The sequence below is a fragment of the Meles meles genome, chromosome 10, assembly GCF_922984935.1.
Source record: "Meles meles chromosome 10, mMelMel3.1 paternal haplotype, whole genome shotgun sequence".
In the NCBI taxonomy this organism is placed as follows: domain Eukaryota; kingdom Metazoa; phylum Chordata; class Mammalia; order Carnivora; family Mustelidae; genus Meles; species Meles meles.
In genome coordinates this window covers 19710121-19730025 of record NC_060075.1, presented here as the reverse complement: position 1 = coordinate 19730025, position 19905 = coordinate 19710121, and the positions used below count along the sequence as shown (strand labels likewise).

Sequence of the window (19905 nt, the reverse complement as noted above, 5' to 3'; positions counted from 1 at the left end):
TCATCTTCACAGGCTTAAGTCATCTTGGTTCTACTCCCGCTTTACTAGTCTTAAGATTTTTTAAATGAAATATTAAATTTCATTTTAAATGAAATATTAAATTTCATTTTAAATGAAATATTAAAATTCTTTGTGTTGCAAAGAAAATCCTAGGAATTCGGTTCTTCTTGCTGTGCTTCCGTCTCTCCACATGGTTTTCAGCCTCGTGGATAAATACGAAGAGGACGTCTTCGGTGAAAACAAGCTTGTTGAAGTAATTATATCCTGCATGTCCTTAAATGCTTTTGGTTCATACTGAAGTGCATTTTACGAGTTGGGAACATGAATAGAAGGGATTGAAGAGAATAGCGTGCGTATCATCTGAAGTAGGGGTTTTGGAGACTCTATGCAGTGGTTACACGGATTTACTGCCTGTAGTGGGGATATTGGGATATTTTCATTCTTCCCTAATCAGTAGATTGCAGTGCATTCCAGTGGTGCTGAACAGCTTGGAGTGGACTCATAGTGTCATTGAGCTTGACTCCCCTAAAGAAGAATGTATGCAGTCTTTCAGGGTATCACATATTTTAAAAACCTGCCAGGGGGCACCTGGGTGGCTCAGTGGGTTAAAGCCTCTGCCTTTGGCTCAGGTCATGATCCCAGGGTCCGGGGATCGAGCCCCACATCGGGCTCTCTGCTCCGCGGGGAGCCTGCTTCCTCTTCTCTCTCTGCCTGCCTCTCTGACTAGTTGTGATTTCTCTCTGTCAAATAAATAAAATAGTTTAAAAAACAAAAAACAAAAAACAAACAAACAAACAAACAACCTGCCAGTTGTTTTGAAGAATAGAGAGGGAAGGATGGGGAAGACTTTAACTGTTAGGGTCCATCTTCTGGCTTTTACTCACTTTCGCTTTATTCTATCTAAATCCAACCATTGTTAAAACAAGAGAATTATTTTTGGGTATTTTGGGGCACATATTTGTGTGTATGTGTGTTAGTCGGAAGGGAGGGCCTGTGGTTTTCAGTCGGTAATGGAGGTCTCAGATCCCCATCGCTCGCTCTCCCCAGCTCCTCACTGGGGGTTGAGAACCACTGTGCTCCCCTACCCTCTTCCATCCCAAAGCCTGTAGATCTATGGAGACTTTTGACATATAAAATTATTTCTCAGAAAACTAACATGGATTTGCAAGACCCATTTTCCGTAGAGTGTGTTATTATGGTAGACCTATGTTTAGAGAAAAGTAGAAGGTGGTTCTTTTGTATTTATGAAAAGTCTTCATTACTCTTTTCCTTAGAGTCGTGTCTCACTTTGCACATACCGTTCTTCAGTTTTCTTCATCTCTTGTCATTTGTTTTAACTAATTTACCTTATGTAACTTACCTCTTTTTATCAAGGTACTTATCTTTTGTAAGTATTAAATAAGAGTTTTGAGACTATGGCTCTCAAGAATTCTCCTGTAGCACCAAGTTTGGCATTTTATCAACAGCGAGTGCTTAATAAATGTCCTGAGTGGACTGGCTCATTGTAGAAGGGGCTGTCCATGGAAAACTTTCTGTGGAGATTTCCTTGTTTTTAATGGCTTCCACCTCTTATTTTCACTGATGGCTATGATTTGAGGAATGTAACTGTTACTTGTGATTCTTAGTCACTATGTGAATACAATTTTTTGGGGATATATATTTTTTTAAAATTTTGTTTCATTTTTCAGTGTTCCAAGATTCATTGTTTATGCACCATACCCAGTGCTGCGTGCAATCTGTGCCCTCCTTAATACCCACCACCAGGCTCACCCATCCCGCCACCCTCATCCCCTCCAAAACCCTCAGTTTGTTTCTCAGAGTTCACAGTCTCTCATGGTTTGTTTCCCCCTTGAGAAGTCTTCTCTAATTCCTCTAGGGCAGTAATCAAAGCTGTGATCCCATTTATTCAGTGCATTCTGTTTTTGAATCTTGTAATGGAACCTTTTTCTTTTCTTTTTTTACAGTAAGGGAGATGAACCTGCAGGACATCAAGGAGGATTTGGAATCGGATCCAGAGGAGAACAGCACCCTTTTTATGGGCATCCTCATCAAGGGACTGGCCAAACTGAAGAAGATTCCAGAGACCGTGAAGGCGATCAAAGAACGCTTGGAGCAGGAGCTACAGCAAATTGTGAAGAGGTCTACAACCCAGGTAGCAGACAGTGGCTATCAGAGAGGAGAGAACCTCACTGTGGAGAACCAACCAAGGTAAATGGGCGTGCAGTTTGTAGTTTTGAGAAGTCTACATTTTCTAGGATGGGGGCTAGGTGAACAGCTTCTGTTGATGTTATTTCTTGAACTTGGGGTACTAGAGCCCCTACAAACTCAGATTGGTGAAAATAGCTGAATAGGCATTATTGGGTTGAAAAGTTTTAAAGTATATTGTTCATACTCAAATGAAAAAAATGTTATTGAATATTAAGTACTAAGCATTATTCAAGGCATTTATGTATATTATTTCATTTATTCCCACCACCACTTTATGAGCTACTTATTAGTGTCTGCATTTTACAATTAGGGAAACTGGGGCTCAGAAACTAATAATTAGTTCAAGGTCACAGATGAAGTGGCTGGCCTTGGAGTTGAATGCATCTCTGTGGTCTTTCCTTTGTCCTCTGCTTTCTCCTTTGATGTGTGGTGATATTTGCCAATAAGGCAAATAGGTTTTAGGAATTCCTGTATCTATTTAAAATAGCTAATAGGATTTGGATTTCATAATTCTTGTTTCATAAGGGGAAACTGAAATTGTACTACAGTCCTAACTCTGTCTTAACTCATACACTGAGAGATCATGTCTGCCAAACCAGAGTTCAGGGCATAATAGAACTAATATCACTTGACCGTGGGACAAGATATTTGAAATTGACTTTCCTAGAAAATCCAAGATATACTCTACACAGGTTTCTGTTCCTCCCCACCTCCTTCTCTGCTGTTACCCTCCCCCAACCCTCCATGCTTACCAGGGCAGGGATTTGTCACAGTAGAGGGACAGGGAGAGACCACTGGAAACTACAGTTTCATGTCGGGGCAGAGGGCAGAGTGGAGCAGGTCTTCTCTCAAATAATGTCAGTTCCTGGGAGGTGCCAGCCAGTATGTGGAGGGGGTCATAATCTTGTGGACCTGTAAAGGGAATTCTTCTCTTTGTATATAGGACGTAAAAGTTTTTTTTTTTTTAAGCAAATAACAAATTTAAGGAGAAAGAAGAGCTTACTTAGAATTTCTCAGACTTTAAATATTTTAGAAAAATTAATGTTCTATTCGTATTTTCTATATTCTTTGATATATCTAAATACCTAAATAACATTGACTTTGATTATTCCTTAAAGCTCTTCAAAAGTTAATTCCCTTGAACTTCATTCAAAAGTGCAGTTCGTATGGGGTGCCTGGGCGGCTCAGTCGGTTGAGTGTCTGGCTCTTGGTTTTGGCTTGGGTCGTGATCTCATGGGTCATGGAATCCGGGCCTGCATTGGACTCCGCAGTCAGTGGGGAGTCTGCTTGAGGGTTTTCTCCCTCTGCTCCTCCCCTCACTCAGTCTCTCAAATAACTAAGTCTTAAAAAAAAAAAGTGCAGTTGGTAAAGAAACCATCTTCCACCCATCTCTTGCCATAGACCGTTTCAAAGCACGTGTTTTGATGGGTTTCATTGTCAGGCAGAACTGCTTTTGAATGCCAGCTCTATAATCTGAAGAAAATATTCCCCATCTTAGAGGACTGCTTGCCCTAGGTGAGGTCACATGATTCGAGTTTAGTAGAGCAGCGCCAGGAAGAACTATTACATGCCTAGGTATATATGAACACACGCGTTTATTTATTCTTGCTTCCTTCCTGAACTGCCGTGTTCTTTGATCACTCACATTGTGATCCAGAGAGGCTGGGGAATGGTTCTAAATTGAACTTTGCTTTTCTTCTTTCTTTGCCTGGTGCCTGGATTTCCGTGAAGACCTTTTGCCTCCTTACTAATGAACACTCCAAAATTCTGGCTTGCTATTTGCCCTGTTGCTGCAAGTCCCTAGATGAATACACTGAACTTTCATAGGGAAATAACATGACTATAGTGTATATTGGAAATAAAACGAAAGGGCACGGATCAATAACTTTTCTGCAAATCTCATTACCGTACCCTTAAAAGCAATGTGTCTTTCATAGGATTTTGACCCCTTCCTCTTCCATTCCCTAAGCCCCTTCCAGTATTCACAAGTGGAAATTACAGCTGTAGAAGTAGAAATTCAGCATACTGCCCCAGGAAATAATAAATGTTTCCTCTGTGAGGAATGAGTTAGCAGAAGGGTTCCCCGCCAACCCCCACCCCTTTAAGTTTTTTTTTTTGTTGTCGGTATTCAGAGCTTTTGTAGGCAGGATATATTGGACACTGGCAAGTGAACAAGCTGCTGGTCTTGGTTTCATGTGTATAACACGATCCCATTTTATAAAATGTACAAATCTGAAAAATTGGGCCCAAACTACTAAGAGATAAAATAGTTGAGAGAGAACAAATTTTTGGGGTGAGCCTCTCTTCTTGAGTCTTAGGCTGGGATTCCAAATGACTGATAATTTTGAGCTAGTATATGGTGGCTCTATGCTCGCAGGTGCCTTAAAATTCACAGATTAATGACCTTGAAAATGTCATTCAAAAGTGACTGGCCTTGTTGCTTCTAGAAGATGAAAATTTTAGAAGGGATATTGTCAGATTATCCCTTGAAGGTTGCATCGTATTTTATGTTCATCAAACTGTACCAGGTTGTGTTAGGGGAATTTATTTTAGAAAGAAGTCATAATACTTCATATTATTTACAATACAAGAAATCTTATGTAAAAGTACAAGAGTCTGTTTTTCTTAAAGTTGGAATGTCGGTAAAAAGAACCATAAATCGTTTTTTACCCCCAATATGCACATTCTTTCCCTCACCGCCACTGAATTAACCTCTTCCAGATCATTAGCATATAAATGCTACTCTGAGGCAAGATACCAGTTCTATAACTTTCCTTAGAAGTTTTATTGTTCAGCATCATCTTATTAAATATAGTGTGGTTGTGATGCATTGCAGGCCTGTTTTCATTTGTCTTTATGCGAAGAGAATTAATGTGGTGTGCTGTTTTGCTAGAAAAGAAGAAGGGACCAGACTAGTGAATAGTCATGCTTTACTTCCTGCAGAGTCAGAATATTTGTACAGCCAGTTTTTAAAAATCACTTTGGTGACCCACTTATTTTTTGACACTGGATCCCCCCCCAACTATCTGTTGTCTGTTTATTGGAGAGATAGTCTTTCTGTTCATCCATAATCTATGAATATAAACCTCTGCTTACTATTAAAGAAAAATATCCAATTCCTGTTGCCAACTTGCTATAAACATAAGAGCAACATGTGCTTTGCTAATCTCCCAGAACCTCCTGCTACCCATAATTTCCTCCAAAAGACAGGCAGTGTCTTCAGTTTCAGATGGCTCATGTGGTCTGCTGTCTGGGCAGCTCATTACCCATTTCTTCCTCTCCTGCTGTGTAATTACTGCTTCTTTCCCAAAATCTAGCCCGTGAGCATTTCATAGCATTTTTGTTTCCAAGAAGCTGGAAGAAGTTCTTTAATAATTAACAAATAGGAAAAGTGTGAGGAAGAGGTAAAAGAAAGAAAATCCTCTCAAGGTTCGATGTCAAGAATATATGGAGGAGAGGATGATGGGAGAAAAGAGAGTGATTGGCATGTGTGAGGCACCTCTTCCGTCTACTTAAAAGTGACCCCGTTTAAACTTGGAGGCAGCAGATCATTGCAGGGGTAGGTGCTGGAGGGCTGCTCAGCTTTGGTAGAACTGCTGGTCTTGAAGAGGGCAGAAGGGATTGAATGAGTTGAAGCCATGGCTGCTATGGAAACCCGTTTTCCTTTTGGAAAGAGATCCTTTTGCCATGTTCCTTCGTCTTGGTTAAGAATGTAGGAAGATGAAGCGTCTGATCTAAAAGGCAGAGAACATTACATGTTCTGTGCCCACTGGGATAGTAAAGATTTGTGGAAAACACAGGAAAGAAATACGCTTTAATGCTGAAAGTAGCCGTATTTGGATAACGTTGTAGATTTTTCCTCCCTCTCTATTTTGTAACTGTTATTTAAGTTCTAGTGAAAAATTAATTGTTTAAGAATTAAAGTACTAAAGTTACTTTAATCAGAAGAAATCATTGAAAATGAAAATGCCTAATGAGGGTATCAGTATGGAAACATGTAATTAATACCTGTTTGGAGACCAACAGGATCTGGACCATTAGATTACCTTCTATGTTCTATGTGTGTGTGTGTCTATATGTGTTTGGTTATCTTTAACTGCTCCTAGAATGGAAGCCTTGAAAAAGAATGAGTTTGCTTTGCTCAGCACCCTGTCCTCAGAATGTAGTGCAGTGCCCACCTGACCCAATATTTGTTGGATGAAAGAAGGAATTCCTACATATGTTGAATATCTATCGTGGACCAGACCCTGGGCTGAAACGCCAAAGAAATAAGGCATAAGTTTAAAGTCCGGAGGGGGAGGAAAGGCATTAATCGGAAAACTTTTTAATAAGTATATTAGTTTATTATGCTCTTCTTTGTTTTTGAAATGTGAAATTTTCAATAACACAGGGTTTAAATGTTTATTTCCTTTTCAGTGAACTATCAACTTTTCTGTTTTTTTTTAAAATTTTTTTATTGATTTGTAAGAACTCTCTATTAAGAAAATTAGTTCTTTGGGATTATAATTTCCCCTCAATTTTTCTCTTTTGACTTTGTTTATGGTCTACAGTCATACCACTGTGACACACTTGGTCTCATCTGATCCCATATGTTAGTAAGCAGGGTCTGGCTTGGTTAGTACTTGGATGGGGGATTGTTAAGATATCTGACCATGTAGGCATTATTATTATATATTATAGTTTTTGTTTTTATGAGGCTGTATTTATCAAGCTTTCTTTCATAGCTTCTGAGTTTTGTGTCAAACTTAGGTCTTCCTTACTCTGAGACTATAAATACAATTTTTCAGCTTTTTTCTTGTATTTAGATAGTCTTGTTTTTAGTATTTATATCTTTGATACATCTGGAATATGAAGGAGTGGCCACACCACTTTTAAACAGAGGTAACACTTGCGGAACTGTATTATAACGGGCTGTATGCGCCTTTCTTTTTTTTTTTTTTTTGTATGCGCCTTTCATTTCTGCCTCCTATATATCCTCCATGTAATTGATTCTCAGTTTTAACTGAATGCTTGCTGAATAATTCTAACACTGAATCATTTACTTTATGGTTTCTTTTTTTTTTTTTTTTTCTTTCGAGGTTGGTCTTTGCCTTATTTCCTAAAACTTTTTTTTTTTCCCCTGGTTTGTCAGTCAGTGAACGCTGGTAAGTTTACAGAAATGATTGAATTAGTGCTCTAAAAGTTGAAAAAAATAAACTTTAAGAATATTTTTGAGACTCCGAGTCTAAAACGTGGAATGAGGGCATACTGATATAATAGGGTATTCTTACAGAGTGATTCCCTCTATGAGGAAGTCTAAAGGCTTAGTCCCCAAGATTAGTTGTGTAGTACAAAGGCAGTATTTATGAAAAGACAGATAAATGAAATACTTCTCATGTATTTTTTTTTAGACCTGTGGCTGGAGTCAGGCATGTGAGTCTAAGTAAGTAGCATTTCCTTCCATATTTTCTTTTTCTATTAGTTACTCTTCTCCTAAGTCTCTGAAATGTAGGATTTTGTGGGATTGGTCATTTTATTGGACAGAAAAGTCATTTAGGAGCAGCTATGAGCCAAGGTCAAGCATTTGTCCTTGTGACTTCGTGTAGCCATTCCCAGCCACTGCATGTAGCACCTGGACATGCTCGGAATCAGGAGGGCCTTGATGTAATTTAGAGGAGTCTTTAATTCGAATCAAAGCAAGCGGGAAGCAAGTAAATTTAACTTCAGTGATTACGATATCATTTGATTAAATCTCTACTTTTGATTACACATATCAGTAAGAACATGCTTTAAATATACTCAACTGTTGAATACTGAAGGGTATGAATAGGATGAACCAACGACAGACAGGAAATTCCACTCTTCTTCAACTAGAGCATATCCCCTGCAGCTTTACTGCAGTATTTTTAGAACAAACGAAAGGAGTTAATTCTTTACATGTGGGACTTCATATACCAATTGTTAACTAAAACGTAAAATTTATTACCATGGAAGGTAGTACTGGTTCCAAATCTATGTATGTTCTAGTAAGACGTAATAAATAAATTTGGTCATAGCTTTGTAACATATCAGGTAATTAGTAATGTGAGTAATGTTCTTCACTCCCTTGTAAGCATGAAATTGGACAGCTATCTTTCCGATTGTGTATTGTTCTTGGGAGATGATGGTCTTCAAAGAAAAGGTGTTTGGCTAAATGGGACAGGTCTTATAGGAGATTGCTTAAATCTTTATTTATATCTATCAGGGTGAAAAAAAAAAAAAAAAACCCATCACCAGCAAAACCTGCCTTTGAAATCTCTTGTTTTCCATGGTATTACAGGTTCGAATTAGAGATCATACGAGTTAAAGGACTGGCAGATAAAATCTATTTCATGGTTTATTGATAATATTTAGGTGTCAGCCTTCCTGCTGCATCTGGACCCCCTTCTCTATCTGGTAGATGGTGGGAGCTGCCTTAGGTCCTATTTTCTGTGCACTTGTTGGTGTTAGATGAAAAGGTATTCCACATTCAAACTGACATGAAGTGTTCCTTGCAATAACACAAATAAAACCCTTGTGTCAAGTGACAGCCTTCCCTTCTGATGTTTAGGGTCTTGTCAGATGGGATTAAAACATCGTCTTGAGTCTCTTAGGCTGTATTTCGTACCTTAGGGGTTCTTCTGACTCCCGGCCCATTTCATTACCACCGTCTCTAATTAGACTGGACTATGAGTTCGTAAGAGGGGACTGAACTTCGTGTTTTTGCAGCCTGACCTAGGGCTGGACACATACTGAATTGCCCAAGAATGTTTACGAAGAAGAAAAAGATGCTAAGAAGATAATTTTTTAATAAGAGGAAGTGAATTAAAAAAAACAAATCTCCGCACCAGGAGTGGGGTCTAAGGAGCAGCACCAATGCCATTTGGAAGCTGGAAGTGGAGGGGGATTGAAGTGGAGTGTCTGGGGGCAGGGCCTGCAGGGGTCTATGCCTTAGGCAATTCGTGTGCTTGTCAGAGCTTGAGAACACTCTTTACAACATCTCAGACATCACAGCGTTTTCTGCTTTTGTAGTACTTATGCTTTTGTCATCTGATACGTGAGCTGAGCTGCCCTCACCACTGGCCTCATCAGAGGTGGGGGGTTATTAATCCCAGATTTACTCAGAGAAATGTGAAAGCCAAAATAATTTCATAGTTCACAAAGCTTGACGGTGGCAGAATTAAGAGTAGAAGTAGTCTCTTTCCGTCAGGGAGTTTGCCTTCCATCTTCTATGAAATTGACGCTCCCAATTCTTTTCCTGGGCCTGCTTTTGTTTTTCCACTGGAGAAAGGCCGTGTCTGCACTGACACATCCATTCTCCCACCCACACCCCCTGTTGTGATCGATGACAGGCCTCTCAGAGATAGCTGGACATGTTAAAAAGTGTGATCAGCAGCCACAGAGTAAATGGATCTTAATTAGCTCACCTGAGAATTAAACTGATGACTTAGATACCTAAGCCATTCCCCTGTAGGGACCTGGCACATTCTTATACTAAAAATACACATCTAACATCTTTAGTTATCTCTGAGAAGTAGATTTATGGATACTTTTTCTAATGTTCCACTATGATGATATATTATTTTGGCACAGGGGAGAGGACTTCCGCCCCCCTTCCCACCAGCTTCAGTGAGGTATTATACTTGACTCACAACATTGCATAAATTTAAGGTGTAGAACATGTTGATTGGACACCCTTACATATTGCAAAAATGATTGCCGCCATAGCATTACCTAACAACTGCATCACATCAGTTAATTCCCATTTCTTTTTTGAGGTGAGAACTTACGATCTACTCTTAGCAACTTTCAAGTCCATAATATGGTATTAACTCTAGTCACCATGCTATACATTAGCTACCCAGGACTTACACAGTTACAGCTGCAAGTTTGTACTATTTGACCAGCTCCCCATTTTCTCCACCCCCAGCCCCTGGCAACCATCGTTCTAACCTGTTTCTTTGAGTTGGGCTTTTTTTTTTTTTTTAGATTCCTCATATGTGAAAACACATAGTATTTGCTAGACTTATTTCCCTTATCCTGATACCCTCAGATTTCATCCATGTTGTCACAAATGACAGGATGTCCCCCTTTCTTCTGGCCAAATCATATTTCATTGTACGTATGTACATAGGTCTGTATGTATATGCGTGTATACACACACATGCATACCACATCTTCTTTATCTGCTTGTCCATTGATGGACACTTACGTTGTTTTCCAATTTTAGCTCTTGTGAGCAATGCTGAAACAAACATGAGAACTCAGATGTCTTTCTGAGATCCTGTTTTCATTCCCTGTCTTTTCCTTTCAATCCCCAGATACGGGATTGCTGGATCATAGGGCAGCTGCATTTTTAATTTGTTGTGGAACCCCCGTACTATTTTTAGTAGGGGCTCCACCAATTAACATTGCCAACCAACAGGGCACAAGGATTCCTTCTTCTCCACGTCCTTGCCAATATTTGTTCTTTTGTTGTCATTTGATGATAGGCATTCTGCCAGGTGTGAGGTGGTATCTCATTTTGGTTTTGATTTGCATTTCCCTGATGATGAGTGATGCTAAGCACCATTTTACGTGCCTTTTGGTTTTTTTGTATATCTTCCTTGGAAAAATGTCTTATTTAGTTCTCTGCCTATTTCTAAATAGGGTTGTGCATATATGCCTTTTTGTTGTGATTACTGAGTTGTATGAATTCTTTATAGATTATACATATTAACTCTTACCAGATATATCATTTGCAAATGTATTTCTTAAAGATTTTATTTGTTAGAGAGAGAGAGAGAGAGCGAGAGAGAGAGAGCAAGCCCGCATGTACAAGCAGGCAGAGAGGCAGAGGGAGTGGGAGAAGCAGACTCCTTGCGGAGTGGGGATTCCCACCTTGGGGCTCGATTCCAGGACTCCAAGATCCTTTTCTGAGCCCAAGTCAGATGCCTAACTGACTGAGCCACCCAGATGCCCCTATCATTTGCAAATATATTGTTCCACTCTATGGGTTGCTTCTCATTTTGTTCATGGTTTCCTTTGCTGTGCTGAAGCTTTTTAATTTGACAGGGTCCTGCTTGCTTGTTTTTACTTTTGCTGCTTTTGCTTTTGGTGTCAAATCCAAAAAATCATTGCCAAGGCCGATCTGTTTTCTTCTAAGAATTTTGTGGTTTCGGGTCTATGGTTGAGTCCTTACCCCACTTAGAGTTGACTTCTGTGTATGGTGTGAGATCAGGATCCAGCTTCTCTCTTCTCCCTGTGGCTTCCAGGATTCCCAGCACCTTCTGTTGAAGAGGTTATCTGGGAAAGGCTTTGCAAAGAATGATGCCAATTCTTTAATTCAAAGGAAGAAGGCCTGGGTTTGTTTTCTAATTTTAGTCACTAGTTTGACGTATGTTAGAATTAATTCACTGGGGTCATCGACCCCGAATTCAGGCACTGAGCATGGGAGACTGACTTACCGGTGGGGAAGTGGCACAGGAAGAAAGCTGCCAGCGCCAGGCCCAGTGCAGTGTGCTTTCTATTTTTGCTCTGTTTCTTTCGGCATTGCTGATCGTTTTTTCCTGTTCTTTTCATCGTGCAGATGGAGAATTAGTCAGCACTTCTCAAATAGTAACTTCTTTTTACATGAAGATTGTTATTAATAAGTGGCAAAACTTACCTCTACCCCTTTACAAGTAGACATTAGACAACCCTGAAGATTAAGTGGGGTCTTGTCCTGTTGTGAGATGAAAACTACTAGCTCAGCCAAGCTTGTTAGGAAACTGTCTATGTGAGATAGAGACATGTGGAACTAAGACCATTTTGATAGGAAATAATTGATGATCAATTTCCTTTCATTTCTCCCAGAAGACCCAAGCTCAGAGGTCAGTGTTTTCTTATCTCTTAGAGCATAGTGGTAGGGAAATAAATAGTCTGTAGTTTTTGCCTTTGTCTATCATTGGGAAGATACAGAACCCAGATTTTAAAGTCTCAGCAGATAAGTAGTAGTAGGACGGAACCGATTTTCTACCTTGTGTGTGTGTGTGTCTTTGCTTTGTGACCAAGTAAGGCAGCTCCTTGGCTGCAAACATGGGTTTTCCAGCCAAATGACTAATTCAAGTTTCCCTGGATGTTAAATTTAGATTCAGATAGTCGTATCTCACCTTAAATATTGAACACTTTTCACAGCTTGATGATACATCTTTATACCATAGACACTCCTTGTCTCCTTATAACGGTTCGTTAACATTTTCTTAAAGTTTCTTGAAGATGAGGCAGACAGGGGTAGCTGCAAGTGGGAAGTTAGTAGAGGATCTGGGAAAAAAAGTAACATTTTACTTTAAAGAGGGCTGTTTCTAAAATCTGCCAGGTAATTGGATGTATGTTTAAAGAACAAATATCTCCTTCAGTCCCACACTTCTGTGGGGTTTTTGTTTTTGTTTTTGTTTTTTAACACAAAACAGATTTTATTACAGTATTTTTAAAGTTAGCTCTGAGTGCATGTGTCTTTCAGCTTGAACTATACCTTTGATTCTCACGTTAAGATTAGTAAGATTATCCTTTTGAGAGGGTAGTTCAATGTGAAATATTTTTTTTATTATGGGCTCTGAAACCAGGAGGTTATAATATGTATTGTATTTCCTCACCTTGTTATTGGTCACCCAGAGAGAGTGTGAGGATTGGGAAGCGTTCACAGGACTCTGGGAACAGACTGAGGAAGAGGCTTCTGAGAAGGAGCCACCGGAGAGGTGGAAGGAAAGCAGAAGAGCGTTGGCTTGTGGACCAGGGGAAGGCAGTGTCTCAAGGAGGAGCGTGTGGTCAGTAGAAACAAGTGCTGCACTTATTTAAATAAGGGCTGGAGAGTGTCTGTTAGATGGAGCAAAATGATGTTGGAGACTTCTGCAAGAGTTGTTTTAGTAGAATATCAGGGGTAAAAACTAGTTTATGGTGAGAAGGTAGAGTCAGTTCTATTGACATTTTTTCCAGACTTGGTTTCCCTGGCATTGTACAGTACCGATACCTCTTTGGCCTCCCTCCCTCCCGTCTTCCCTCCCCTTCTCCTTTCCTTTCTTCCCTCCCTCCCTTCCCCCCTTCCTTCCTTCCAAGATCTGTTTATTAGAGAGAGAGTGAGAGAGCGTGCGTGGAGGGAGAGGGAGAGAGAAGATCTGAAGCAGACTTCCTGCTCAGCGTGGGGCTCCATCTCACGACCTGGAGATCACAATCGGAGCCAAAATCATGAGTTGAAGCCTTAACCAGTGGAGCCACCCAGGCCCCCGTGGCCTCTTCTTAGAAACGACTTCCTTTTTTCCTAATACCCCTAAAAGGAACAGCCTCTAAAACTGAGGCCTTTGTTTGAACCTTATCTGCGTTACAGTTTCGTTGTCTACAAAATAGGGATAAAAGCCAAGGGTTTCAATGAGATGATCCAAGTAAAGCCCTTCTCACAGTGCCCGGCTTGTAATCAGTGTGGCTGTGTTTGGCGCAGTGGTTTTTGTTGCAGTCCTTGTCGCTGTTGTCATCATCCTCTTTCCCCTCCTACTTCCGCCCTCCTGTTTCAGAGCTTTCTTTCACTATGCCAGCTGTAGCCACCAGCCCCATGCTGAGGACCCCAGGTCAGTGTCTCTGATCCTAGACTTCTAATATTGCCGCCACCCTACACGTGAACTCAGGCACGCACGACATTTGACTATTACCTCATTCTGGGCATTGGACCTTGTGTTGGAGGAGACATGTGGTTACAGGGAGATGTAAACTAAGGCTTCTGCCCTTATTTTCTGTTGCAGGAGGTCATGCATGTCACTGTTTTGTCACTACTCTGTGTCTGTTGTGACCATCTATTTTTGGAGGGCATATAGAGTTGCAGAGGAATGAAGGAATTAGCTCTTACCCTGTGAGTTAGGCCTCCTTCAGTTATCAGTGACAGACTCGAGATCCAAGTAAACTGAAGCAGTGGTCTTCCTGGAATGATGCTGCTGTATCTTACTGACGGAGCTGACGGAGGGACAGAGGTGCACCTGGGCCATGCAGACATCTGGAGCATCTCCTGTGTCATTCTCCCTCTCCCCTTTCAGATGGTATCGGTTAAAAGTACAGAAAACAACTTACTGTTGTTTTAGGTTTGCTTTTTCAGTTTACTTTTACATACTTTTTTTTTTTTAAGATTTTATTTATTTATTTGACAGACAGAGATTACAAGTAGGCAGAGAGGCAGGCAGAGAGAGAGAGGGAAGCAGGCTCCCCACTGAGCAGAGAGCCCGATGCGGGACTTGATCCCAGGACCCTGAGATCATGACCTGAGCCGAAGGCAGAGGCTTTAACCCACTGAGCCACCCAAGCGCCCCTACATTTTTTTTTAACATCTTAATTTTTTTCAGTGTTCCAAGATTCATTGCTTATGCACCACACCCAGTGCTCCACGCAATATGTGCCCTCCTTAATACCCACCACCAGGCTCACCCATCCCCTCATGCTTCTCCCTTCCAGAACCCTCAGTTTGTTTTTCAGAGTCCATAGTCTCTTGGTTTGTCTCCTCCTCTGATTTCCCCCAGCTCACTTCTCCTCTCCATCTCCCAGTGTCCTCCCTGTTATTCCTTATGCTCCACAAGTAAGTGGAACCATATGATAATTGACTTTCTCTGCTTGACTTATTTCATTCAGCATAATCTCCTCCAGTCCCATCCATGTTGATAAAAAAAATTGGGTATTCATCCTTTCTGATGGAGGCATAATACTCCATTGTATATATGGACCACATCTTCCTTATCCATTCGTCTGTTGAAGGGCATCTTGGTTCTTCCCACAGTTTGGCGACCATGGCCATTGCTGCTATGAACATTGGGGTACAGATGGCTCTTCTTTTCACTACATCTGTATCTTTGGGATAAATACCCAGCAGTGCAATTGCAGGGTCATAGGGCAGCTCTATTTTTAATTTCTTAATTTCTCCACACTATTTTCCAAAGTGATTGCACCAGCTTGCATCCCCACCAACAGTGAGAGAGGGTTCCCCTTTCTCCACATCCTTTCCAACACATGTAGTTTCCTGTCCTGTTGATTTTGGCCATTCTAACTGGTGTAAGGTGGTATCTCGGTGTGGTTTTGATTGGAATTTCCCTGATGCCTAGTGATGATGAACATTTTTTCATGTGTCTGTTAGCCTTTTGTATGTCTTTGGAGAAGTGTACCATTTGTATGTCTTTGGAGAAGTGTCTGTTCATGTCTTCTGCCCATTTCTTGACATGATTATCTGTTTTTTGGGTGTTGAGTTTGAGGAGTTCTTCATAGATCTTGGATATCAGCCCTTTGTCTATAGTATCATTGGCAAATATCTTCTCCCATTCCGTGAGTTGCCTCTTTGTTTTGTTGACTGTTTCCTTTGCTGTGCAAAAGCTTTTGGGACTTTACATATATTTTTTGCATCTATTTCTCAGTGTCTGTGATTAGGAAACTGTAATTGAAGAAGTTTGTGTTTGAGGAACCTGCGATTTGGAATACCCTCATGATGTTGTGAAGGTCCCATGGATATGCAGCAGGGAGCTGGCTTCAGGTCTGTGGTTCTCAGTGGCATTTATACTGTCTGGTCGTCCCAGGATTACCATGGCCCTGTGCCACCTGTGATGCTGTATTGCTGTTAATGCACACTATTTTGTGCCTCTAGATATGACCACTGTGGTGCATGTGAGAGAGACAATGTGTGTTCTTTTTTTCTGAAGGGCAGAAATGGCAATTAATTGAAAATTCAATCTTGGAGGTTCTTAGGCTTCTTTGTATATGAGGCCTTTTGTTAAGTTCCGTTTAAGGAGTCTCTAGTACTTGATTAATTCTGTCAGCTCATTTGTCTTTTAGATCTGTGGTGAAACCTTGAGCCTAAAATGATGTAAGTGACTGAGTTAACTGCAATGGAATGGTTTATTTCTTTTATTTATTTAAATTTTGTGGTGGGAGTGGGGAATAACTTGAGTGGGGCTTTGTGTGTTTGGGTGACCCTGAGTATGTCTACAGCTGAAGACAGTCGCTTGTTTTCTCACTCTAGTGTCGTGTGGACAGTTGGCGAGTGTCTATGAATATTTATCTTGTTTCTCTTGATTTTTGGTGGCTCTAAATTGGGCCAGACTAGTGTGGATTTATGTCCTGTTTAATGTGAGTGATTCCCGATCTCTCTTATTCTTTGATGCTTCAGGAGAGAGTTATCTTGCTTTTTCTTTTTTAAGGAGTGTGTATGTTGGTAAGGGATGTTGTGCCTTTGCGAAATGTGTGTTTTGACTTCGGTTTCTCTTTCCTTATTAGCCATTCACTCCTCATTCCACTGGGGAGGGATCAGCTTCCAGTGCTCCTCTGCAATCCTCTTGCCAAGGTCTTGCCAAGGACCCGTGAGTTGTATGATTCTCTGTCTTTACCTCCTCTGGCCTCAGTCTAGCCTTGACTGTGGATATTCACTTCTCCTTTGTCTTCTACAATTTCCTTTCCTAGCTTCATTCTTCCCCTCTAGCTACTTCCTAACCATCTTTTCAATGCTGCTGTTTTGGAAAGTGTTGGCTGTGAACCTTGCTTGCCTTACTTACTCTGCATATTATCCTGAGTGATCGCTTCCTCTCAAATATTTATCATTCTTAAAAATTTCCAGTGTCGTCCAGATTTGCATATCCAAGTGCTTAAGTAAATAACATCTTAAACTTAACCAGATGTAAACCCAGGAACCCTCTTTCCAAATTTCTGTCTTCACTTGAATTCACTCACTCTCAGGAAGGATAACCAGCATCTTCAGAATTGCTTAAGCCAGAAACCCAGACAGAGGGTGCCTGAACTCTCTTCCCTCTACCTGGTTCTGTCTGTTTTCTGCTGTGCTCTTTCCAGGAGTTCAGTGAGAACCCTAAACAGGTATTAATAAATACTTTGTTTTTATAGATGGGAACACTTGGAGAAGTTGAGGTTTTGTTTTTTTTTTTCCCTTCATAAAGAATAGAGGAATTATTGATGCTGGGAAAGCCCGTGAATCTTGATTTCTAACAGGTTACTTACAGTAGTAAGTATTCTGGGAAGAATAAACCAAAACCAAGTCAGCCAAAAGACAAAAGCTCATGTCCTCCTATAGTAAGACCCCAAAGGAATCCACTCTCATAATACTTCACTTTTTGAGACATCAGTTTCCTTTTTCACTATTTTATATGTTCTCACTACAGAGGCAGTGTGGGCCCTGCTGTCCTCACTCAGTGCCATAGCTGATGGGTTTCTTTTTAAAATAGACATATTGAGATAAAGTTCAGATACTACACAGTTCATCCATTGAAAGTGTACAGTTCCGTGGTTTTTAGTGTATCCACAGGGTTGTGCAGTCAGCACCTCTGTCTGGTTCCAGAACATTTTTGTCCCCCTGGCCCTAAAAAAATAAACCCCATATGCGTTAGTAGTCAGTTCCCACCCACTTAAGTAACTATGGATATATTTTACATATTTATATATATGTGTGTGTGTGTGTGTGTGTGTGTGTGTGTACAAAATTTGCATATTCTGGGTATTTTGTATAAATAGAATCATTAAATACGTAGTCTTCTGTGACTTTCCTTACCTGTCACATTTTCAAGGTTCATCCTTCTTGTAGCATGTCCAGCCCTTCATTCCCTTTGATAACCAATAATAATCTGTTGTACAAATATAGAACATTTTGTTTGTCGATTGATGAGGTGATGGACATGTGGATTATTTCCATTTTTACAGCTTTACTATTATAATATTTTACTTTAGGAATAATGCTGCCATGAGCATCTGTGTAGAAGTTTCTGTGTACACGTATGTTTTCATTTCTCTTGAGGATATACCTAGGAATGGAATCCTAGGTTCATATGGTAACCTTCTGTTTCATGTTTTGAAGAATTGCCAAACCCGTTTCCAGAGCAGCTCTACCATTTTACATTCCCACCGGTATTGTATTGAGAGTTCCGGTTTCTCTCTATGACCTCAACAGGACTTTTTATCGCTTGCCTATTTGAATATAGCTATCCTGATGGGCGATGGTATCTTGTGATTCTGACTTGAATTTCTCTGACGTTGCATGTCTTTTTTTGCCTTTTGGTTATTCATATATCTTCTTTGGAGAAATCTTTTCAAAACCTGTATCTATCTTAAAATTTGGTTATTCTTTTTATTGTGAGTTGTAAGAAATCTTTAGATTGGCTAGATACAAATCCTTTGTCAGATGAATGATTTTTAAATATTTTCACCCATTTCGTGGGATGTCTTTTCACTTTCTTGATGGTATCATTTACAGTGTTGAAGTCTTTAATTTTGGTGTAAGAACTGTGGCTTTTATTAATATTGCCATGCTTGTGCTGGGGTAAGGCAAAGGAGAGTGTCTCTGTCTTTGAAATGGGTTGATGTTTCAGATGTAGGTAGAGCTGCAACCAGACTCCCTTCACTTCCGGCCTGTCTCTTCTCTCTTTCCTATGTGGCTTCTGTTATGGCTATGATGGTCCTACGACAACAAGTCTATCTTGGTCTAGATTGTTCAGGATTGAGGGAAGCTGGCAATGTGTCAGCATTGTATCGAAGGATTGCTATTTCCATGATGTCAATAGTTACCATGAATCTCATCCCTAAACCCCAATTCCCTGCTCTGTCTCTTTTCTAAATAGAGCACTGCCCTAGCTTGCTTAACTGCCCTTGTCCTTGAGTGGCTGTCAGGGTGTGCAGTCATGGAGCTTGGTGGCCCTGGAGATGATCAGACAGCAGCACCCCTGCATTCAGAGGAACCACCTCTTTTCCAGCGTTTTCTGCTTCATTGCTGGTTTGCAGGCCTGTACCTGGAGCTTCATGCCATTGGGCAGTTGGACACCAGTGTGCCCCAGGCTTCTGGATGTCCTGGATCAATAGGATGGCAAGAACCGTTAGCGTATAGCATAAGGTTATTTTTAATTTTGTCAAGTTAAGGACATTTGGCAGGGTTAATTGCCGTCATGATAGAAAATGAGATTTTCCTATCAAGAGAGTACCAAAAATACCAAATGAATTTACTTTTGTGAAAAGTTGATAAATGTTCCTGTTCTTATTTTCCTGTCTATCCCTGAAAAATACTCTGGGGTCTGTGGATTGATATTTGGGAACCATAAGGCTTACATACTTACCTAAATCTTTATTTGAAAAATAGAGCCTTCACTTAATCAGGAATTTACTCTGTATGATGCCAGATATCAGTTTTATACAGATCATTTCCCTACACTGAATTAACTGTTTCGGCTGTTATGTTAGACACATCTTCCTCCGTACCCTCTGCTGATGTTTGAGAATTTCTCCTGTAACAGCTGAGAAAGAATTGTTTCACATATATGTCAGTATGAATGTGATTTGACCTTTAAAAGATTAAAAAAAAAATCCCATCATTCCCAAAGGTAGAATGGCTCCTATTTACAAATATAGTGTTTAATTTCTGGATTATGTGTGTTCTAAACTGGGAGTACTACATAAATTTTTATTGATTCTGTCTCATCTAAATTAAAATGTCAAACAGATATTAGGGTTTTATCATAGGATAGTTATTGGCTGTCACACTGGCACATTAATTATCGTAATTGGGCAGTAAAGTAGCCATAGGAATAGATAATAGGCTATACATTTTGATGAAATTGTAGTTACGACCTCTTATTTATGGTAATAAAATCTTGTTAACTGACATAGCTGATAAGCTCTTTTGCTTTCCTTTTCCACTTTTCAAGTTACATTGTAAGTCTGCTTAGGAACTCT

The 19905-nt window shown here is 40.2% G+C and overlaps 1 protein-coding gene across 1 annotated transcript in view; it reads left to right on the top strand.

Annotated features, from left to right (window-relative positions):
* EXOC4 (exocyst complex component 4) overlaps positions 1–19905 on the top strand; it is a 740765-nt gene that overhangs the window by 83521 nt on the left and 637339 nt on the right. Inside the window, exon 6 of the mRNA XM_046020865.1 lies at positions 1965–2208. Within this exon, the coding sequence (XP_045876821.1) occupies positions 1965–2208 (244 nt within the window). The remainder of the gene's footprint in view (positions 1–1964; positions 2209–19905) is intronic.